Source organism: Dipodomys spectabilis, unplaced genomic scaffold (assembly GCF_019054845.1).
Source record: "Dipodomys spectabilis isolate Male_0828 unplaced genomic scaffold, ASM1905484v1 ptg000559l, whole genome shotgun sequence".
Taxonomy (NCBI): domain Eukaryota; kingdom Metazoa; phylum Chordata; class Mammalia; order Rodentia; family Heteromyidae; genus Dipodomys; species Dipodomys spectabilis.
The window spans coordinates 444,769-465,407 of record NW_024871236.1 but is presented as its reverse complement, the minus strand read 5'-3'; the positions used below and the strand labels follow the sequence as shown (position 1 = coordinate 465,407).

General features: G+C 39.6%; 1 protein-coding gene across 2 annotated transcripts in view; it reads left to right on the top strand.

Moving 5' to 3' along the window:
* The window catches only part of Pcdh10 (protocadherin 10), a 34,576-nt gene extending 18,585 nt beyond the window's left edge, over positions 1–15,991 (top strand). Inside the window, exon 5 of one of the 2 annotated variants that reach the window (XM_042670483.1) lies at positions 15,800–15,991. In XM_042670483.1, coding sequence (XP_042526417.1) covers positions 15,800–15,819 — 20 coding nt within the window. In that variant the 3' untranslated portion in view covers positions 15,820–15,991. Of the gene's footprint in view, positions 1–237; positions 291–15,799 lie in introns of those variants that run through there. The other variant, XM_042670482.1, reaches the window with a different exon arrangement.
* The last annotated feature ends 4,648 nt before the right edge of the window (positions 15,992–20,639 follow it).

Sequence of the window (20,639 nt, the reverse complement as noted above, 5' to 3'; positions counted from 1 at the left end):
CAAGAACTAGCACACACAAACACACCCACAGTATAAAGAGAAAACAACACATAAATTTTTTATTTAGTGTCTTACTGTCCTCTACTCTGTTGGGTTGTGGACGATGGAAGGGAAGATATTTCACACGTATTTTTCACTTTGTTGAGTTCAAATTTAGCACATTAAGAACCTAGATGCTTCATTTTATTGAGTTAGCATCTTGCATGTTAATTTTACATACTTCATTTTATATTTCAGAGCATTTCCATCCTCTTTCTTGTTTTGTACATTGGAAGTAAGCACATGCAAGCAATTTTCCATCACACGAGCCCTCAACAGAAGATTCTCAATTAAAATATAAGTAGAATTATTCAATGGAAAGGAATATCTACCTGGGAATTTTTCCTGCCTCATCACACTGAAGAATTATGAGTCAAAATACAAATGTGATAACTCATAAAAATACTGTAAATGAGTATGGAATATACAAACTGAATTGCCTATAACTCTAATTAAATGTTATGGAATACTCAATGTGCTAGTTTTTCATTTTTTTGTTTTGGTGGGGATGGTGAGTCTGCTAAAATACTTTCTAGAGGAATTCTATAGCATCATTTATATAAAGTAGGTTGGAAACCATTTTGGACTGTGATATTTATTGTTTTAAGGTTAAGTCGTATGAGTGAGGGAGTTCTGAAGTCTGTACTTTGTACAATTCCAATGGTTATGTAGAGGAAAAACATATCCAAGTTTCATACCGAGGCCCAAGAAGCCTTTCCCAGTCGTGCAATGTGTTTAGATCAGGAGAGGATGTGCAACATCACTGGGTCACAGCACACAATTACTACTATACATGGTCTACTCAAACTGTACAGCCCAAGTTACACAGGCAAGAAGCAATTGTACATACATTAAATATTGCCTATTCAGTATGAATATATTACATATGTTAGATAGCAACTGACTTAGCCATATTCTCTTTTTAGGGATGCATTTCTTAGCTATATAAAGTATATTAACTAAACGGCTAAAGGTATACTATTTAACCTGAACGTTGATCATGTTCATATACATGACCATAATATGTACTGGTATTGTATAATGTATAATGGAGTAACAGCCTACTAATTGATAGCTTTGAGTTTGAAAAGTGGTTCTCTTTTTTTCTTCTACTTTCATGAGTCAGTCATATGCATATACTCACACGTGTCCCATACCAAAAACATGATATTTTAATCTATTGTTTGCTAATAGCTACATCCATAATTTTCAGAGGAGGAGCATATGAGATTAAGTACATTTATTTTCCTTATGGCTACTTTGTCATCGGACTTCGTGAGCTTGGCAACAGGAAGCTTGTGGAGAGGTCAGGAAGTCCATTTCAGTCCCTCTGTTTGTTACTGAAGGTCAGGGTTTAACTTCTTAAGGGTGACAGATTAGTCAGGATTCCTGCACAGGAGCTAGATTTCTGGTTCTATGTTATGTGTTTCAAGGAAGGTAATAGTTTTATTGCAAGAAAAAAAGCATTTATCAGTGAAAACTAAATATTCCTTTAATCTACAAAGGCATATTTGTAAATGTTTTCTTTGGGGGGGGAGGGTGGGTCATAATTTGTAAATAAGTGTCTTTTTTAAACATCTACACATAGAAGTAATCCAGAAAGTCATAGATAAGTACAATCAGTTGCTGGTTTAATTTTGTAACACTCGGGGTGAGGAAATGGCCAGGCCCCTTCTTGAAGGCTGGCCTTCCGTTAGCTTCCTGCGGGATGTACCACAAAGCGCACAGCAGACAGGGTTTTGGTCCAGGAAGTTTTCACCTGCATCACATGCTTCAGTACGCCGAAGTCTGGCCGTCACACATAGGTTTAATTTAAAGGGTAGGAGGTAGGAGGGGTCTCCAAAATGTCGCCGCTAGTAAGTCGTTTGTCTGTTGCTGTGTACGCTTAGAGACTGTGTAGAAGATGCAGTGGGCTAACCCAACAGAGCAATTTCGAGGCCTATTTTCTGTAGAATTGTACATCTGATGACTATGTTAGAGAGGGGAGTCCAGATATGCTTTGGTAGCTTTGTACTGGTTTGTGATTTATCTCAATCTTTTTTAATAAAAGCAATGGTTACAAAAAATACTGTGTAGCATCTCCAGAGTCCTATTTTAAGTTGTGATTTAAAATATTTTACTATGGTGTGCTGATCAAGCCTACACACACACACACACACACACACACACACACACACACACACACACACACACATACACGCAAAGACACTAGCACACTGCACACTTCATGCTTCACATCAATTCCTGGCTCGATTTTCTCCAAACACTGATGCAACTTCCCTTGCTCTTCGATGTTTCAAACACTCAGAAATCCCACGGTTGCATTTATTAATATTTCATCTTGCGTTTGTTCAAGCTAAGGATTATTTTAACACACAAGAATAATCTCTCTCTTTGAAAATGATTTTACAATCATTGTTTACTTATTGTCAGAATTCCTGTGACTTTCTCATTATCGGTGCTTGCTATTTGCTTGATTCATGGTTGCACAGCTCCAAAGGAAGCTACAAATGCTTGTTTTTTTGTTTTTTCAAATTTTCTTAAGATACAATATGTCCATAGATGACTATAAAAATAGCTGGAGAAATTTTTTTGAAATTAGAACACATAGGTTATCAGTGATGAAGACATTTCTAGGTACTGTGAAACCTTAGAAGTATTGCATGAAGTCTGTCATTCTACCTGCTGTTTCTAGTCCCTGGAGTTAGTGGGATTCTGGTCTTAACTAGAGATTATTTTGTCTGCTTTTAAAATTTTGTATGGCTGTAATCAATGAGTGTTTTAAGTTCTTTGACATTTTAACACCCAAATATCTCTTTAGTAATATTAGGAAAGCCATTGTAGAATGGGATATACAGAGATGCATGAGTTACAAAGACATCTGAGTTAGTGGGTGTGCTGTTTTGGCTGTGATTCTTGGTATTTGTATGTGTGTGTGTTGTATATAAAATAGACCATGTAAAATGCTTAAAACTTGTCTTTCTTTACGATAGACACATTATCTTTGGTTGACTTAATTGTTTGAGAACCAAAAAGATAACGAAATATGTTTCTGTTACCTTGAATTCTGAGAGTGGAGCCGTGGCCTTGTCGATGCGCCGTTCTTGATTGTCAGAGTCCCAAGAAGAGCAGGGGGGAGGACTGTGACCTTGATGCTAACAAGGAGACTTTAAATAAAGAAATGAACAGTTTGGAAATCAGCACATCTAAAACGTGTTAAAAATGATTGAGGAGCTGTGAAGTGAGCAGAGAAGAGGAGAGGTGATGTAATACACTTCAAGCACAAACAAGTGCCACCCCAGCCAGAGGAGCTGCCTGCGGAGATCATAGTCCCTTAGACAGGGTGGGACCCGTCTCGCACTGGCTTTGGCTCCTGGAGACATTGTGCCTGGAATCTCTAAGCTCTGCCCCTGGCTGCGGCCCTGGGAGTCGGGGCGGGGGGCGGGGGGAGGGAGGAAAGGGGAGAGGTTAGGGGGGTTGTCTCCCCCCTATTCCCCCCCATACAGGCCCGGGGTCACTTGAATTCCCTGCACTGCTTTGCTGAAGCTGACCTAGCACAGGAGGGTCCCCGGCCCTTCGGCCTGGAGCGCCACGTGGCTTTGCCCGTGCCATCTCTTTCTGTGTCTCCGTGGGCCACTGCTTCCCTTTCTTCCTTTAGTATGTGTAAGGGGAAGAACGTCAGTCTCCTAAAGTCTTTCTTTCACAGCTTACACATTGAATTTCAATGGCGCATACAGTGTCCAGAACAAAAAATTAAGAAATCACAGTCGTAGGAAGAGCCGCGGGAATTTGTGCAGAGGGCAGAAGCTGAGCATTCAAATGTCAGTGATGCTACATAAATATGAAGCCAATATCGAGAACTGTGTATATTAAAGGCACAGGCCAGCATGTGAAGATGACCCGTAGTTCACAAAGCGCAGACACACGAGTAGAGGTTTAAAATGCCAGGCTTTGTCAAGCACTGGCTCTTCCTGTTAGTCTGATTTAGGATTTGGCACTTTTTGTAGCATGTTATCTTCGGCCGAGTTTAAGGAAACCCCCCCCCCCATTGTCAGAATGGAACGGCTTGTAGTTAAATGGTGCGACCATCATTTCTGTTCCCAGTCACCTGACCCTTGCCACCCTTACACTTAATGTCGCAGTTCGCATTTTCTTCTGCACTTCATCCACACAGTAAGCAGACCCTTTATCCCACATGGTGATTTTTACATTTGGATTGATACACTGGAGAATCTATTAAAAGGTAGCTTTATCTTGGTAATGAGGAAGCTTAATCAGGACTTTAGAAAAAATAAGCTGAGAAGGAAAATAATTGAATCCAGAACTGGCAAAATGTGAGTGCCAAATTTCATACGAACAGTGTTCGATGCATGCTGGCCATGCAGCTTGTACATATGATAAAGGAAATGAGACAGAAAAATGACCAAATTCCCCAAAGGGTTGAAAGTTCTCTGTACTCATCAAAGAAGCATCTCAGGTAAGACTGAGGAAACACAGGCTGCGTAAAACATTCTGAAGTTAGATACGTGCACAGTGTTCTATAATTATACGTCTGTTCATGATTACATGATCGTACTAATTTCACATGGGCAAAAGGACTGCTTTGAAGTAGACAATTGCAGAAATGCTTCCTGTTGACAAAATGAAGTAAAGTTGGATTCCCTAGAGCTTAAATTATACTAAAGATTTTGGTGATTTATATTGCTAAATCTTACAGAACGATGTGGCTGGTTATTTGTAAGTTATAACAACAAAATACTCAGTCATTCAGATTACTGGGATTAAAATAGTAATTCCAATATGTTTTATTTTTTAGGGAACATGATAGGCTCTCACAATTAATGTTTCAGTTTATTAACACGATCCTGGCTAAATCCTTCACTACATTGTAATTCTCCGTAGAAATTATGTTTTCCCAATGCTTGTAGCATGTGTGCTCTGCCTACATTGGAGAAGGAGTAGCTTCCTTTTAAATTGAAGTTATGGAGGGCACGCGATACTGTTCTGAATTTCATTGTAGATCTCAGTCCATTTTCTAATGCTTGAAAAATTTTCATGTTTATTTTACTTTCTGTTCTAATATCTGAAGGTTATCAATAGATTATATTATTTTCAGTGCTATTACTTATTATATAGGTCTCTCGTAGCACAGTTTAAAACTAAAGAGAAATTAAAAACAGCCATTCTTAGTGCCTCAGGTCTTCCCACCACTGTGTACGTAGAACGGTGTGATGGCCTTCAACCAGGCTCTCCATTGGACACCAAGCTACTCTAGGTTTTTATTTGAGTTCCATTTTCCTTTGACCTGGAATCACATTACACAGATGTTCTCAAGGCCTGGAGTATAAGAAAATGACCAATGCTCCTGAACTCACTGCCGACTGATGTGTCAGTAAGATCATTAAAGTAACTGAAAATCAGCTGTCAGTAGGTAAACTGAGATACTCCCAAGAGAACTCATGGGAACCTTAGAAATATTGTGAGAAGTCTGGTTGAGAATGTAGAAGAAACAAGGTCTCTTTGATGGCTGGTGATCTCCTGTGCCCGGCGTGGCCCTGCTCTGTAAGAGAGGAGTTTAGGAGCCTTCCCACCTGCCTGTACTGTGTCATTCCTGTGTCGCCCCCTCCCACCTGAACATGCACAGGCATTGTTGACAGTGACACTTTCCTTCTCTTCCAACCCTCTGCAAGCCTCCAGCCCTCTTTTCAGGGAGAATTTTTTTAGTACACACATATACACACGTGTGTATAAGCCAGTATGTGCGTATTATAGTACGTGAAGTTTGCAACCCACTCACCAGGTTGAATTGTGATATTCTTAGTAAAGACCTGAAAAATTCTCCATTTCGGTATTTTCAGAATATTGGTTTTCCTAAGCACTTTCCATTCTGACTTTATTATTATAGCTTTGCAACTCTTATCTTTAGAACAGTTTTTTTTTTATTTATTTTTTCCTCAAAGAACACATTTGCTTCTTTTGGACTCCTTGCTGCAAAGGCTGTACCAGATGTTTGTAGTTTGTAGTTTGCAGTTTGAGTGTTTGAACGTCTGACTGATGTTTTTAGTTCCCTGCCCCAGGAAAAATGTGGTCAGGGGAAGAGATCTTTCTGCCTTGGAACAGCCCACAGTCTTCTGAAAGATATTACTGTGTGATCAGCCTTACCAATTTCCTGTCCATAACATAGATTTGCAAATGCTCATTGTGGCGATCCCATTGTTTGACAAATTTAGGTAAAGTACCTGGTCCAGGGAAGTACTGATGAGGTGGTAGAGGCAACACTATATTCAGTTAAAACCACAATAATAACATCAGTCTACGTATAGACACAATTAAAATTCTGGGCTTAAATTGATGTAATTATGCCCTTTCTCTTCAACTCCCAGAGAAAAACCAGAGTCCTACTGTGCTTCCCACAGTACATCACTATTTCACATCCACAGTGAATACGGTCTTTCACAGAGCACATTTAAAAAACACACTATCTTAGTTTTCTCCTCTTTACACATTAAGTCAATAGGCCAGATGTCAGACTCAGATGTGGGAGGGGAGGACAGGTTGAGCTTCTTTGGTTTTGTGACAGTGTTAGCCACTGAGCACAACTGTAACTGGAAATGTCACAGCCCCATTTCCCCTAATGCGTGAATCTACCTATAGAGAGCGAACGTATTTGTACAACAAACAGCAAAAATGATCTGACACAGAATACTCCTAACAGATTTTAGAAGGAAACTCAGCGCACTGGGCGATGAGGCAGGAGAAGAGCTGTGACAGAGCACTCAGACAGCATCACACAGATGTCCGTGCAGTTAGACGCTTCCACTGTGGACAGGCACATTTGCCCTTGAGGGGTGACCTCCAGCCTTACACGAGGCGTTCCTATCCCAAACACCTCTTGACAGGGAGACAGGGACTCTCGTGTGTCCAAGCCGTGAAAACTGGGGAAAATTGGTACTGGTGTCTGCAATGAGATCAATGTGGGTACACCTAACAGCCCAGACATTTTCCTGTTCTTCTCTGTCTTACTAAACAAAATCTGATCTAATATACCATCTTCTTTTAGCCTGATGTCTGTGCTCCTGAGCACACCTACCCAAGAGTCTTAGAGCCACTCCAAAGCCTCCTGCAGCCACACACATTACTCTCTGCTTATAGTTTATTCTTAAATTGTATAATTCTGTGTATTTTCTGACTTGCAACTTCTGCTTTGAAAACATCATCATTTTGTCTGAATCACATGATACCTGACAAAAAAATTCCAGTCCCCAATTTGTTTTCAAGAGTCACAATGTTCTCATTTTCTACAACCACTTCTTATAGGAGAACAAAACTTTCTCATTTTCTTATAAATTGATCAAGCTTCCTGCACTTAGCATGCTGTCTACAACTCTGAAAGGAATGGAACAATAAAACAGACTTCACAGTTTTTATATGAAAGATGCTGTGGGTGGCACTGACATTGTCAGCCAGAGTTACAATTGCTTTCTCTCCACAAAAGCTACTGGTTTTCAGTGATTCTGTATTTGTTTAGATTTTTTTTATTTATTAACAAAGGAAGAAGAGATTTATTAGAATAGGATGCATTTGGTGGTATTAGTTAGAATAGGATGAATTTGGTGGTATTAGTTAGAATAGGATGCATTTGGTGGTATTAGTCAGAATAGGATGCATTTGGTGGTATTAGTCAGAATAGGATGCATTTGGTGGTATTAGTTAGAATAGGATGCATTTGGTGGTATTAGTCAGAATAGGATGCATTTGGTGGTATCAGAATAGGATGCATTTGGTGGTATTAGTCAGAATAGGATGCATTTGGTGGTATTAGTCAGAATAGGATGCATTTGGTGGTATTAGTTAGAATAGGATGCATTTGCCCGTGTTTGTCAGAATAGGATGCGTTTGGCTGGAAAGTCGCCTTGCAGCCCGCCATAGGGTCCAAATTGAAGTATTAGCCTGAGGGAGTCCATGAGTCTTCTGCAGGCGGGGGATTGGAGGAACGAAGTGGGAGGTCGAGAGCAAGCGGTACATGTGTGGCAGTGAGCTGGAGTGGACAGCGAGCCAGAGGCAGAGCGGGGTCTGCGCCGCACGGCCGCAGTCACGGTCCACTCCGCCAGAGCAGGTACCCGTGGAGGAGCGGCTCTGTGAACTCAGGTTTCTGACATAAATCCCGCAGGATGCAAGCATTCTGACACCTCAGGAATTGTAAAAAGAAAGAGAAAGCCGTGCGCGGTTCACTGCCAGGACCGCACTGAGGGCCGAGGAAAAGCCGTGATCCCGGAGCCCTCTGCATCCCCAGCGGCGCCGGCAGCTCTGTCGCGGCCAGCATCCTGAGCTCATGAAGGTCACAGGGGCTCGGTGCTGTCCAGCCAGGGTAGCAGTTTTGTTTCACTGGCAGTGGTAGGATTGTAAGCTTCCTGCGTGGTGACTACAAGGAGGATTGCTGTTGGACAGTAGAAGCGAAGGGAGGAACATAAGGGAAAGTTGGAAACAAAGCGGGAGGATTCGAAAGAGCTCCTTGCTCTGTCCCGAGAAGTACCGAGAGCATCACCTTGACAGGGACAGACACTTGACAGGGAGCTGATTTGGGGCGTGAATTTGGTGGCAAGGCTGGGGTACAGCGCTGTGGTCGAGCTCTGGCCTGGCCTGTGTGAGGCTAGGAGTTGCGTCCCAAAACTGAAATAAAAACATCTGGTAGTGTATTAGTAATCCTGGAAAGAGCATCTCACAGAAATGACCGGGTAACATGTTCAGTGGAGTCTGGCGTGTGTGTGTGTGTGTGTCTGTGTGTGTCTGTGTGTGTCTGTGTGTGTCTGTGTGTGTCTGTGTGTGTGCGCATGTCTGTGGCAGTATGCTCTCTTTTTCTCATTTAAAGAGATTTTTGCCAGTCTAAAGTAGACATTTGAAGGTCTTTTGTCCAGACGTCTGTCTGGAACAAGGTGAGCCACAGTGCCCGTGGACGATTCTCAGCAAGTCATTCAGCAGAGCTTCTGAAGGAGCCAAGAGCACATGGCCGGCCGGCTGCTGTGGCTCAGATGAGTGTGTTAATCACAGGAGTCTCTGAAATCCATAATTACAAAAGCAATAACACTTAAAACTTCTAGTCCTAAGGAATCTTCTGTTAGATTGCATCGTCTTTTAGATTTCCATCATTTTCATGTTTTTCTTCCAGTTGTAACAAACCCAAATATTCTCTCCTCCCGAGGATAACTTCTCTTCCAAAATGTCTTACGCCCGGGCCTCACCTACCGCAGCTAGGAATTCCAGTGGACATTTTGCTTTTCAGTTGACTGTAGCATAGCATCGATAAATATCCATGTGAAAATTAATTCCGCACTCTGATGAACTGGATGATTAAGTCTCATAGACTTCCCTGTGGGGCTGGCTTTGAACTGCGATCCTTGGATCTCAGCCTCCTGAATAGCTAGAATTGCAACCATGAGCCACCGGTGCCTGACTTGGGTAGTCTGATTAAAACACAACTAAAACGGAAATGTGTACCTAGGCTTGAGCTACAAAATAGGCATTTTAAATTACGTTTCTTATGCCACCCAAAGAATATTGGATGCACCCAATCTCACACACGTAAAAAGAACTTACTCGAAAACAGAGCTCAAATTTAACTGCAGCACATGGTTTATGATGCATTCATGTCATTTAAATAATAAGGTCATGGTCTTGTGTGATAATCACTGGTGAGTCCATAGAAATTGACGTTTCTGCGTACGGAAGTTTGCGTCTTCGCCAGCCCTGTGGGTGTGCCCTCAGGACTGGTTTGGGAAGGAGCAGGGGAGGGCGTAAGATCACCGAGCTAGATAGTCTGCACCGCGGGCAGGAGTCCTGAGAACAGGATTGACAGATTTAACAGACAAAAACCATGGCCTGGCAGCCCCGCCGCAGGGAGGTGGATGTGCACCGTGAGTCTGAGGCCCCACCCCTGGGAGTCTGTTGGACCTCGGGGTCCCAGGAGCAGAGCCCACAGCGCTGGGCCGTCCTCACCTCCGCCCAGGTCAGCAATGACTCTGTCCTCGCCGTCAGCCGCCTTGAGCCTGGCCCCGCGCTTTTCATCCTGTGAGGCGGTTTTTGGTTTTGTTTGTTTTTTGACACAGAAGTATTATCTCCAGGGGAGAAAGGTCCCAGAGTCTGCAAAATAAATAGCAGTACACCTCCGAATGGTGCACGTGTCAGGAGCGTGCAGTAGGAGCGCGCAGTAGGAGCGCTGCACTGCTCTTGTTGTTCTAAAAAAATATTTTGGGACAGACTGTATTACAAATATTTTATTTACTGACCTAGAATATTTCCTACTTCTCTGTGTCATTAATTTCCTAAGGTAATGGTTAAATTGATTTGAATCCGTATCCCTTGCCTATTAATCAGCAAGCTGGTGTTAATAAATTAGATACACAGGTACATACTTCAAAGTTTTGGGTTGTCATCTTCTCCTTCTCCTTCTTCTTCCTCTTCTTCTTCCTCTTTGTCCTCTTTTTTCTCCATCTTCTTCTACTCCTCCTCCTCTGCCTTCTTCCTCTTCTTCCATGGCTTGAATCCATGCTTGTCTTCAATACACAAAATTACACACATTTTTAGGTCCAGAGTAAATGTCCGGAATGGGGTCACATCTGGCTCACTCAGGCTCTGGGGTTGCAGAATCTCTTAGTTTGCTAGGATGGCATCTCCACTCAGGCATTTTTCGTATTTCTTCTTTGAAATTTTACACTAATTTTAACCTCAAAGAGAAGTCACCACAGTAATGTTTCAACATGCTATGTTGAAGACTCTACTTGAGATATAAGTGTCAAAATGCAGTAAATATCATCAGCTCCTCAATTTTCAAGAAGAACCATTTATCTTTTTAAAAGAACATAATGGTATCTGGTTGGCATTACACAGAGACAGAATGCTGGTTTTGACCTGCTTACATGAAATTATTCTTTGATATTAGTAAAGTAAGGTATAAGTAAGTAAATTGTTGCCAAAAGAATGCTCAAGGTTACTAATTGTAAATATAAATTATGATATCTTCATGTATTTCTGAATGAATTAGAATTTTAGTGAAGTATTCCAGAGAAAATTTTCAATAAGATTCCTCTTTGCCAGAACATTTTCTAATAGGTGATCAAAGTGCATCCAAAATAATTCTGTCTCTGATCTTGATTTCAAGAGGATAATAGGTTAATGGATTTGTCAAAAAGAAAAAAGAGAAATAGCCTGGAATTGGCTCATGCCCCCCCCCATCCTTTGCCTCTCTCCTTTCTCTCCTGGAAAAGCAAGTTTCCAAAGTATTATTTTGGCATTTTATATAAAATTCTATACACATGTAATGTCTTAATTTTTTAAGAGCTGTTTTGGTGTATAAGTTCCATAGTTTTGTTATTTTGAAAACAATTCTTGTCTCTAGATGACTGTGTATTGTAGAGACCTCAGTCAAATCAGTTTGATTAACACTGTTCAACAGGAATTATCTCAAGGATGCTACCAATAATGTTTGTCATAGTTCGAAGCACTCTCCAGTAGGATCAGATTTTTACACACATACTTAATAAATGACATTGCCTTACTGAACCACCTACCCTACTGATCGGCTCAGAGGAACTGGACAGGGGGCAGCAGCCTGACTGGAGGCCTGCGCGCTGACCCCCAGCCCATGTTCTGTCACTATTAGAAGGTAACTTTATTTTGCACTCACATACATACACAAGGCCTGCGTGCTGACCCCCAGCCCATGTTCTGTCACTATTAGAAGGTAACTTTATTTTGCACTCACACACATACATACATGCCTACACACACGTGCATGCGCGTGCGCGCGCGCACACACACACACGCACGTGAGCACATGCACGAGGAGAGATTTCCCGCTTCCAGGGCCTCACCTGCCCAGGCAGACCGGGGATGCACCAACCGTTGATGGGACTTGCGCAGAACATCCATAGTCACGCAGAAGGCCCAGTTTTTGAAGCTTTGAAATTCTTTTCAGAGCAACAAAATTTGCTTTAGAATAAACACCAAGAAGTACCAAATTCTGAAGTCTCTCCTGTGCTCAGTTCAGGGCTCTAATTGGCTGATGCGGTGGGGTGGAGAGGGCTTTGTAGATTATCGGATACATTCTCCAGGCACACACCACGAGGCAGAGAAATCACGAAAATACTCAGCCTCACCATTAATCCACATCTCTAAATTGGCATAAAGGCTCTGTCATGAAGAAAAAAAAATCACTAGAACCTTTGGAGCAATGGCCAACTTGAGCCACAGTGGCTAGAACAAAAACATCTACAATAAATATTCTGGACGTGATTCTCTTTTTCTCTTCTGAACGGTCCATTTTTACTTCTGAATGACTGGGAAGTTATCTCGTACAAGACTATTCTATCCAATCTTGTTTTCTTCTAAAAACTGTCACAGAATTATATTTCAATTGCATCAATAGTAATTGCAAACGACATAAGCATTTTGAGTGCCTATGGATTTAACCAAAAACAGCACTTGCCTCTTCTGCAACACCTAAGTTCATGCTTTCCAGGAGTTTAGGGCTCATCTGTTACATAGTCTCCTTTCTGAAAGGCTGAGTGTGTTTCAGTGCATTGCATACCACTTTGCCCCCAGGTACACACAGTGCTCCATGCATAAGAAGAAGGTGTACTACTTGAGGAAAGAAAAAAACGTCACATTTGCATGAGGAGAGCATGAAATACCAAACTTAAATAAGAACTCAAGTTGGTGCTATATTTAAACCTTTCTAGAGGGGTCGGAGCCACATCTCATACCTGTAATCCTAGCTACTCAAGAGGCTGATCTCAAGAGGTTGGTCTGAAGTCAACCCCAAGCAGAAAGAGCCTAAGTTTCTTATCTCCAATTAACCAGCAAAAAGCTGAAAGTGGAGGTATGGCTTAAGTAGTAGAGCACCAGCCTTGTGTGACAAAGCCAAACCAGAGCACATGGCGAGATGGCTTCATTTTTCTTTCTTTTTTTTTTGTAGTTCATAATAAGCTTCAGCAAATCATTAAGTCTTTTTCCTACAAATCCACTTTTAATTTTTTTTGATGAGGCAAAGCTGTATTTAATCATGCAAATGATAAATAATATATATTAAAGTTAAATGCAAAGGTGCTCAAATGTTAGGTGAATCACTTTCTCATAAAGTAGCTTCACTGATAGGTTAATACTACTAAAAACAGAACCTGTAGAGGGATTCCTCAAAGAGGAAGCCGGGACAGTTGAAAGGATGATTAATTCAGGGAGACAGATATCAAAGGATACTGTTCAACTTTCTTTACGTTTATCAAATGCTTTTGGACAAAGAACAGAAGGAAGGTGCTCTGACTTGCACCAGGGCAGGGAGTTTGCATTCTTACATGTCTGAAGTGCTTTACATATTTAAAGAAATGTCCTGACTGTGAGCCTCATTGAATGATGAATGCTGGAGCCAGTGGGTTGCTGATCTCAGCCTCTGGAAGTTCTTCACTGTAGTGAAGTCTGAAGCCTGTTCTTCCTTCCAGTAACAAGACAGATTAGATTACTTCACAAGCATGAATGATGACTTTGTCTTCCATGGTTTATTCTGTCTCAGGGTGCCAAGAAGATTTTGTGTTTTGTGTGAATGCATTAAGTGTTAATTGTCATTTTAATGTATTATATAATTATTTTTTCATCAGACAATTGCCTGGGACAAACAGTGCATCAGTCCTGATGTTTTTGCAATTAGTTTGTAGCATGCAAACTTAGTCTTCCTTCTTAATCATTAAATAGTTGAATATAAATTTTAATTGGTTTAAATGCTTCAGTGTTCTCCACAGTTTAGGATCACACTTAGCAAATGATAAAAACCAAAGGATTCTTCAACATAAAGAAAAATGCATACTATTGAACAAGTCATTAAACAATTGTCAGCTAAATTATAAGAACATGGGTTTTTTAATCTCTCCCTTAGAATATGTTTTCATCTACATGTTTTCTGAAAGCTGGCATTTGCAGGGAAGAAGTAGAATTAGAAAAGGAATAAACGCAATCTCTTTCTTACTGTGTTTGATTAGATTGAAAAGAGAACCTCTGTCCAGTCCCTGGTGACCCACTCTTTCCCAGAGCTGGAGCACATGGAGAAGAGGAAATGTATTTGTGAGATGGGAAGAAAAGGCAAAACTTAGGTTTTCCCGTTTGTGTGTGCAGTTCTGGGTAGACATGGGTACACTGGCGAGCTTCGGGGTGAGAGGCACCGGCCCACACCACCCGCCTGTCAGCAGACGCGGGCAGGAGGCCTCCCAGGTCCCAGGGATTCGGGGCATCCATCCTTGGCCACGCCTCTAAAATATAATCGTGTCAACACAACACAAAACACTTGTGCACACACGTCCACGGGACCCCACACCTCAGAGATTTACCCCTGCTTCCCTATGTCCAGACTTCACTCTGACACGTCTCATGGGAAATGGGTAAGCGGTAAGCTTTGGTGACTGCAGTTTGACAAGCAGTGCCTCACCCATGGGAGCTGAGATTTGCTTTAGCCCAGTGTCCCAGCCATCAGCCGCCGTTCTGTGCTTCTCCTAGGCAAAGTTATAAGTTTAAATTAGCCGACAGGTAAGAGGAGATTCATTTAGGAAAGGGTGATTATCGTATTCAGACGAGTCTGAAACAGGTGGGCTTTCAGAGAAAAGCAATGCCTGAGAAGCCCTAGGCAGCAACGAAAGCCTGGCCTTTAAGCCTGGCCTAGATGTAAGAGATTTAACACAGCGTGTGCTAACCCCTGTGCTCTTGTGACCGAAAGTCATTTAAAAAATACAGTTATTTTTAAATGCTAAATCAACATATCACAAGTACTTTCTTAACCCAATAAGATAAAATCTTTTACTAATTTAACCGTATGGCAAGTTGGGCAGTTCCTGCATTTATCCTGCCTGATACGTGATTTTTCTTCTACAGTGACTTAATTTGTAGGCAGAGGACAGGTTAATCCTAAACACCTTTGTGCTTGAAGTAGAAAGACGTTGTAACTCATAAATGGGAAGAGGCTTGCGCCTAAAGCCGGGCACCCCAGCGCATCTTGAAAACAATAATGGCATTTGTGGAATTACCTTATCTCTCTGTTGCCCAGGAGAAAAAACAGAGATTTTTCCAAAAACGATGAATAATAAACAGTTCTTTTCACCCACCGAAGTACCCAGTTGGGACGTTAAGTTATTTGGTCACCACAGTTATGTGTTTTAATTTATTGTATAAACCTGAACTTCTGCGGTTTCATTAGACAACTTCACTGAACTATTTCCCATTCAACTTATAATAATAAAATTGAGATAAATGTAGACAATGAGAGTTGAACTACATTTGAACCACATAAATATTTTCTGGTATAGTTAATGTATGTGTAGTTTAAATTTTATTAAGTACGTATTAAGTGAATCCTAGATTATTCTAAAGACTTGGTCTAGAAATTAAATGGCTACTTATTTTCTTCTAAATTCAGTCCATAGACAGTGATAGAGGCAAGTTGAAAGAATTTAAACTGCACACATTGCTCTACAAAATATACATTTCCCACAAACAACTGATGTGTACCAGTATTGAAATCTAAATTTTAGAAAACAAACAAACAATAGATTGACCACGGCTGCTGGAGAATGAGTTGGCAACCCCAAGATCTGACCACTTGACAGGCGGAGTCCAAGAGGGCACCGGCTTCCCCTTGTATTGATTTCTCGTTCGGTAATGTGCAATTCTAAACTCCCCAACATCAACCACTTTTTCTTAGAGTATTTGTTTTCTTTCTTTTTCACAGCACGGAAAAGGATATGCTAGTCAATTCTACAGAACTTACCCGAAGCAGCATGATTTGCACAAAGTCAACCAACAAAAGCATCAACTTTTCAACTTCATTGTCTTGGCCCTCCACTTAGCTGTGTGTAGCTGAGGTTAGATCTGCAGCGGCGGCGGCGCGGCCAGTTGTAGAACCCACTGGGTCTCAGCAGGCCTGAGAAATGAGTTGAAATGTGCAGAACTGTAGAAACTTTCGAGGCAAGCGACTTTGCCTCCGATCAGTGTGTGCCTGTTTACACCATGATATCTTTGTCTCTCCAGATGTCACTGAGCCCTTTCGATGTTTATATTCACCATGAGAAGCCAGTCATAAAGGAAACGTGTGCATTAGAAATGCAATATCACTGTTTTAAACTTGACTGTTTTATATTATTTTTTTTTGTGTGATCGAGTGTTCCCCAGACTATTCCAACTTTACAAGAGAGATAGTGGTTGCGTTCTTTTCACCTGTGGGTTATATATATAAATATAAATATATATATATTAAAAATGTTGTATTCTAAAGACCCGCAAAATATCAAAGACAGTCTGTAGTTTATACACCGTGTTGCAAAATGTTTACTGTACTATTTCAAAGCTTCTAAATAAATATCAAATATATATTATATTATATAATTTTCCTAAAATGTGGTACAAATCAGTTGGTTTTTAAATGGATTCATACTGTCCACATCATACAATAAAGGTAATTCAGGGTCCCAAAGATAAACTTACTGAGAACAAAATTTCATTAAGAGTTTCCTCCCAGTTTCATATCTTACTCAGCCCTGTTTTTCCTTGTTTGAAAGAAAATGGAGCTCTAAGCTACAAAATTCTGTCAAGAACTCATATTGAATTTTCAATGCCAAAGATCTAGCTTTCATTGTTATCAGAGGGAGCACTGAATGTGTACTATGGAACTATCTAGCAGTCTACATGATTCCCATTCTATTTCTATGGCTTTGAATTTAGCATCACTTAAAGCTTTTTATAATGAATCTATGAATTCGCCTGTATTTGTTGTTGTAGGGGAAAAAAACTAGTGTCTGTACATTTTTGTGGTGTAAAATATGTAATTGAAGATTACTATTTTTAGTCCTCAGTCATATAATTCACACAGAATTTTATTTTCCATAGTTTTCCATAGTTTTGTGACTCTTAACTACACATGAGTACATATAACTCTATATGAATATATAGAGATGCATAAATATAAATATTGAAGTGGTAAAGAATGAGCATAAAATATGAAGAATCTTTAAATTCAAGACAAATAAATTTGGAGGTAGAAACATGGCACATGATTGTTTTGGTATTATCTGTGCGACAGTTTTATGGCTTAAATGTAGTCAGCCTGTCATTAATGAGAAAATTCTTCATGAGTCAGTCTTGAGAAGTTAAACTTGCCTTTTATGTTTTCGTCAACAAGATTAATGATTCAATTCAGTAAGATGCATTTCTTTTTTTTTTTTTTTTTACATATTTTCCTCTATTTTTCTTTGCTTATTGAAACACAAGAGGGAAATACCATACATTGTGGCATAATCAAACAAACCACGAAACTATGTCAGCTCCTGTCCAAGACCGCCATCAACATATGTTGATAGGCGTGTCCAGCCCAAATTACATATCTGTGTTCAAATTCTAATCTTAATCTTTATCTGGTCTTATAGTTAGTGATAGTTTAACCTGCACAGACACTAATAATCAAACATGTTCTCCATCTAATTTTGTGTGAAATTTAGGAGGAAATTTTCTTAGATTTAACATGAAATGCATATGTATGTTCCTAGGGGCTTGAGGTGTGTGTTTAGAGTTATACCACGGTTGACACGCATTTGGATGTTATCAAATTAGATGAAGCAGTCAGATTCTCAATCTGTGTTTACATCAAAATAACGTATGGAATGCTATAACACTTGAGGGCCGTTCGGGGAAGAAGCTCCAGGTGTAGTACATTTCCCAGGTGTAAGGAATTTCCCTTGACTTGGTGTAGCAGTAATATATTATCAGACTTTTAGCTTTTAGGACATTAATATTTTGAATGGTAGAGTATTTTATAAGAGAATGTTTATATATAATTGAATTGGAGAAGTTGGTTCTAATTACTTTTAAACAGGAAAATTATTTCCTTGTTAAGATCTCAAATTCAAATCTTTTGTGCATCATTTTACAACCATGCAGTAAAATTATCATCCATGATTTTATTAATGCATCAATAACAAGGTTATTCTCACTTCAAATATAGTACATACTAATTTGCTTGCTTTTTAAAAAAAGATGTCTTGGATTATTTAACCCTTTATAGCATTGTATGTAGTCTCCCTAAACCACAATTTTATACATTATATTTGTGTTATCTATTTTTATATAGCATAGCAACTTCTTATTGTCATTTACATTTTAGTTTGTAAATTGTATCATCATTCTACAAAAGCAAAAACAAACATTTTACCCAACTTGAGGGGTAAAATTATTTATATTCAAAATACCAAGTTATTAGATCATAAATTAAGCATTGCATCCAGGGTAAATGAGCAGTTTTAGTAAAGATACCATGTAAATTTGACTAAAATTTCATTCTATAGTAAGAGTGTCTACAATGTGAAACACATGACCAGCCAAGCACGAGAAACTTTCCAAACAAAATTTACTTGTCTTACAAGGAACAGTAGTGTAGGCGCTCTACTTCACCTGGCCATTCTAATATCTGATCCACCATCATTTCTATGCACATAGAAGAAAGGTAATATTCATAGACAGCATTTTATCCATTAAGTACTTCAGAAAAGAATAATAATGACAATTACTCCTTATTTAACATCATTAGTTTTAGAGCAGTAAAAGTCAAAAAATTTTCCTGTGGAAATAGTGTCTTAAGCTTGCAATGGTATGTCAAATGACAACTTGTAGAATTACTTCATCCACACGTACGATTTTAAATTTTACCGTGAGTATAGTTTCGTGAAATCATTTGAGCTTAAATGCTGCATCTCCGTTGTTTTTAATATAGATGGGTGTCAGTTAGCATAAGCATGCCATCTCTTCTTAGAAGAATGGAAGGAAATACATGTTTCATTTTCAGAAGATATTAAATGCAACGCCTTTATCAAACATTGCGAGGATTAAAATTTTAAGTTATCTGCTTCCCTTCCAAATCCTGTCCTAAGTCACCATCAGGTGGACAGCCACAGAAGACCACATGCTTCTCTAGTAAGAGAGAGAAGTCTTTGCAGTCGTGAACCTGGGCCTCCATGCAGGCCTGTGTCGGGACCGATGTACCTTCCAAGACTTGCGCTGGAATTCAGTTGACTCAGCTGAGCGTGGCCAGTGTTGAGGGGACGAAGGTGCGTTTGGTAGGGACTGCTGCTGGCCCCTCTTCTGTCCTTGTCCATGGCTTTTCTCCCCTCCTATTTCTATGTGTGCTAGTAATACACAAGGAGCTCAAAGGAAAGCTTCACACGTTGGTATACTTGATAATTTTTCTGAAAAATCTTATATTTTTCATATTACAATTTCTTGGGTTCTTTATCTTTTTCCAGTCTAATTTTGTAGTGGTAAAGGCTTCGCACTTAATATCCTTTTCACATTCCTTTTTAACAAGGAAAAACAGAAAATACAAAATTTCATATTTTTTACACATGGAGTAGTGAAATGATTTTATATATTGTTAGTACTTCAACGATATCCCTCTGCTACATCAGTCAAATACTTAGAAAGCAATTTATGAGCCTGTTCAATAGAGAATTTTTTTCATAAGAAAACGTGGCTTAGGTTTTAGATGATAGCATTCTGTCGGAATTCCGGAAGATGGGTACCGCCAGAGTATTGCAGGCAATAATAAGACTTAAATGCTAATACTTTTCGTGTGCATGCATGTCTTTCTAATCACTGTTATTTTTTAATCATTTGTAAAATTAGAAAAAAAATAATTTCTTGAAGACTTGTCACATGCTTAGTTTGAAATTTTACTCTGCAGATATTTTTGAGTTGTGTGGAAATACTGCATTCAGGATGCAGGAAATACTAAATTTTTACTTGAGACTCAACTCAAAAATATCTGAATGATAGAATCCAGATTCGTGCATCTGGACTGGAGAGTGAGCAGGGAATTTCAGCTCTCAATACAGTTCTTGAACAGTCATCTGTGAGTGAAAACAGGGTATTAGTATAAAAGAAGAGTTGCGATTTTAACTATAGTGTTTGTTACTGTGAATGTGATAATAATACATTAGCAAAACAAGTGTAAATGTAATATTTTATATTAGTGTACATATGGAAATAAATAAACTAGGATACACCGTTTTTCATGCATGAGTCTTCCACTGACACCTATGGGAGCATTGAATAAAGATCAGTGCAGATATGGTCCTAAGAATAAAGAAAATTAAGCTAGTTAGTGACTTCAGCCTCAGTGTATCAGACCACAGGGACATCTGTTCGGAACTAAGTGAAACTGAAAGCAACGTGTTCAGGACTTGAGAGAAATTCACTCCACATAGGCTTTTATTTTATTAAAGCCATTCCATTTCATATGATTCTCGTGATTTTTTACAACAAATCTTTTAAGTGGATATTTTTCCCCTTCATGATACTGTATATTTTAAACTTTCACTCAGTACTGTCGATCCAGAATTCATAAACATTAACAGCAAGGTGGCAGGCTGCGGAAGAAAAACACTGCATTGGAAATTTCAGAAGTGTGCCCTTGCACATTGAAAGGTGATCGAAACAGGAAAAATACATCTGAGTATCATTTTAAATGATGAAATGTGAATTGGCCTCATAGATATTTATTTTAATTTGACGACCATCTGGATTTG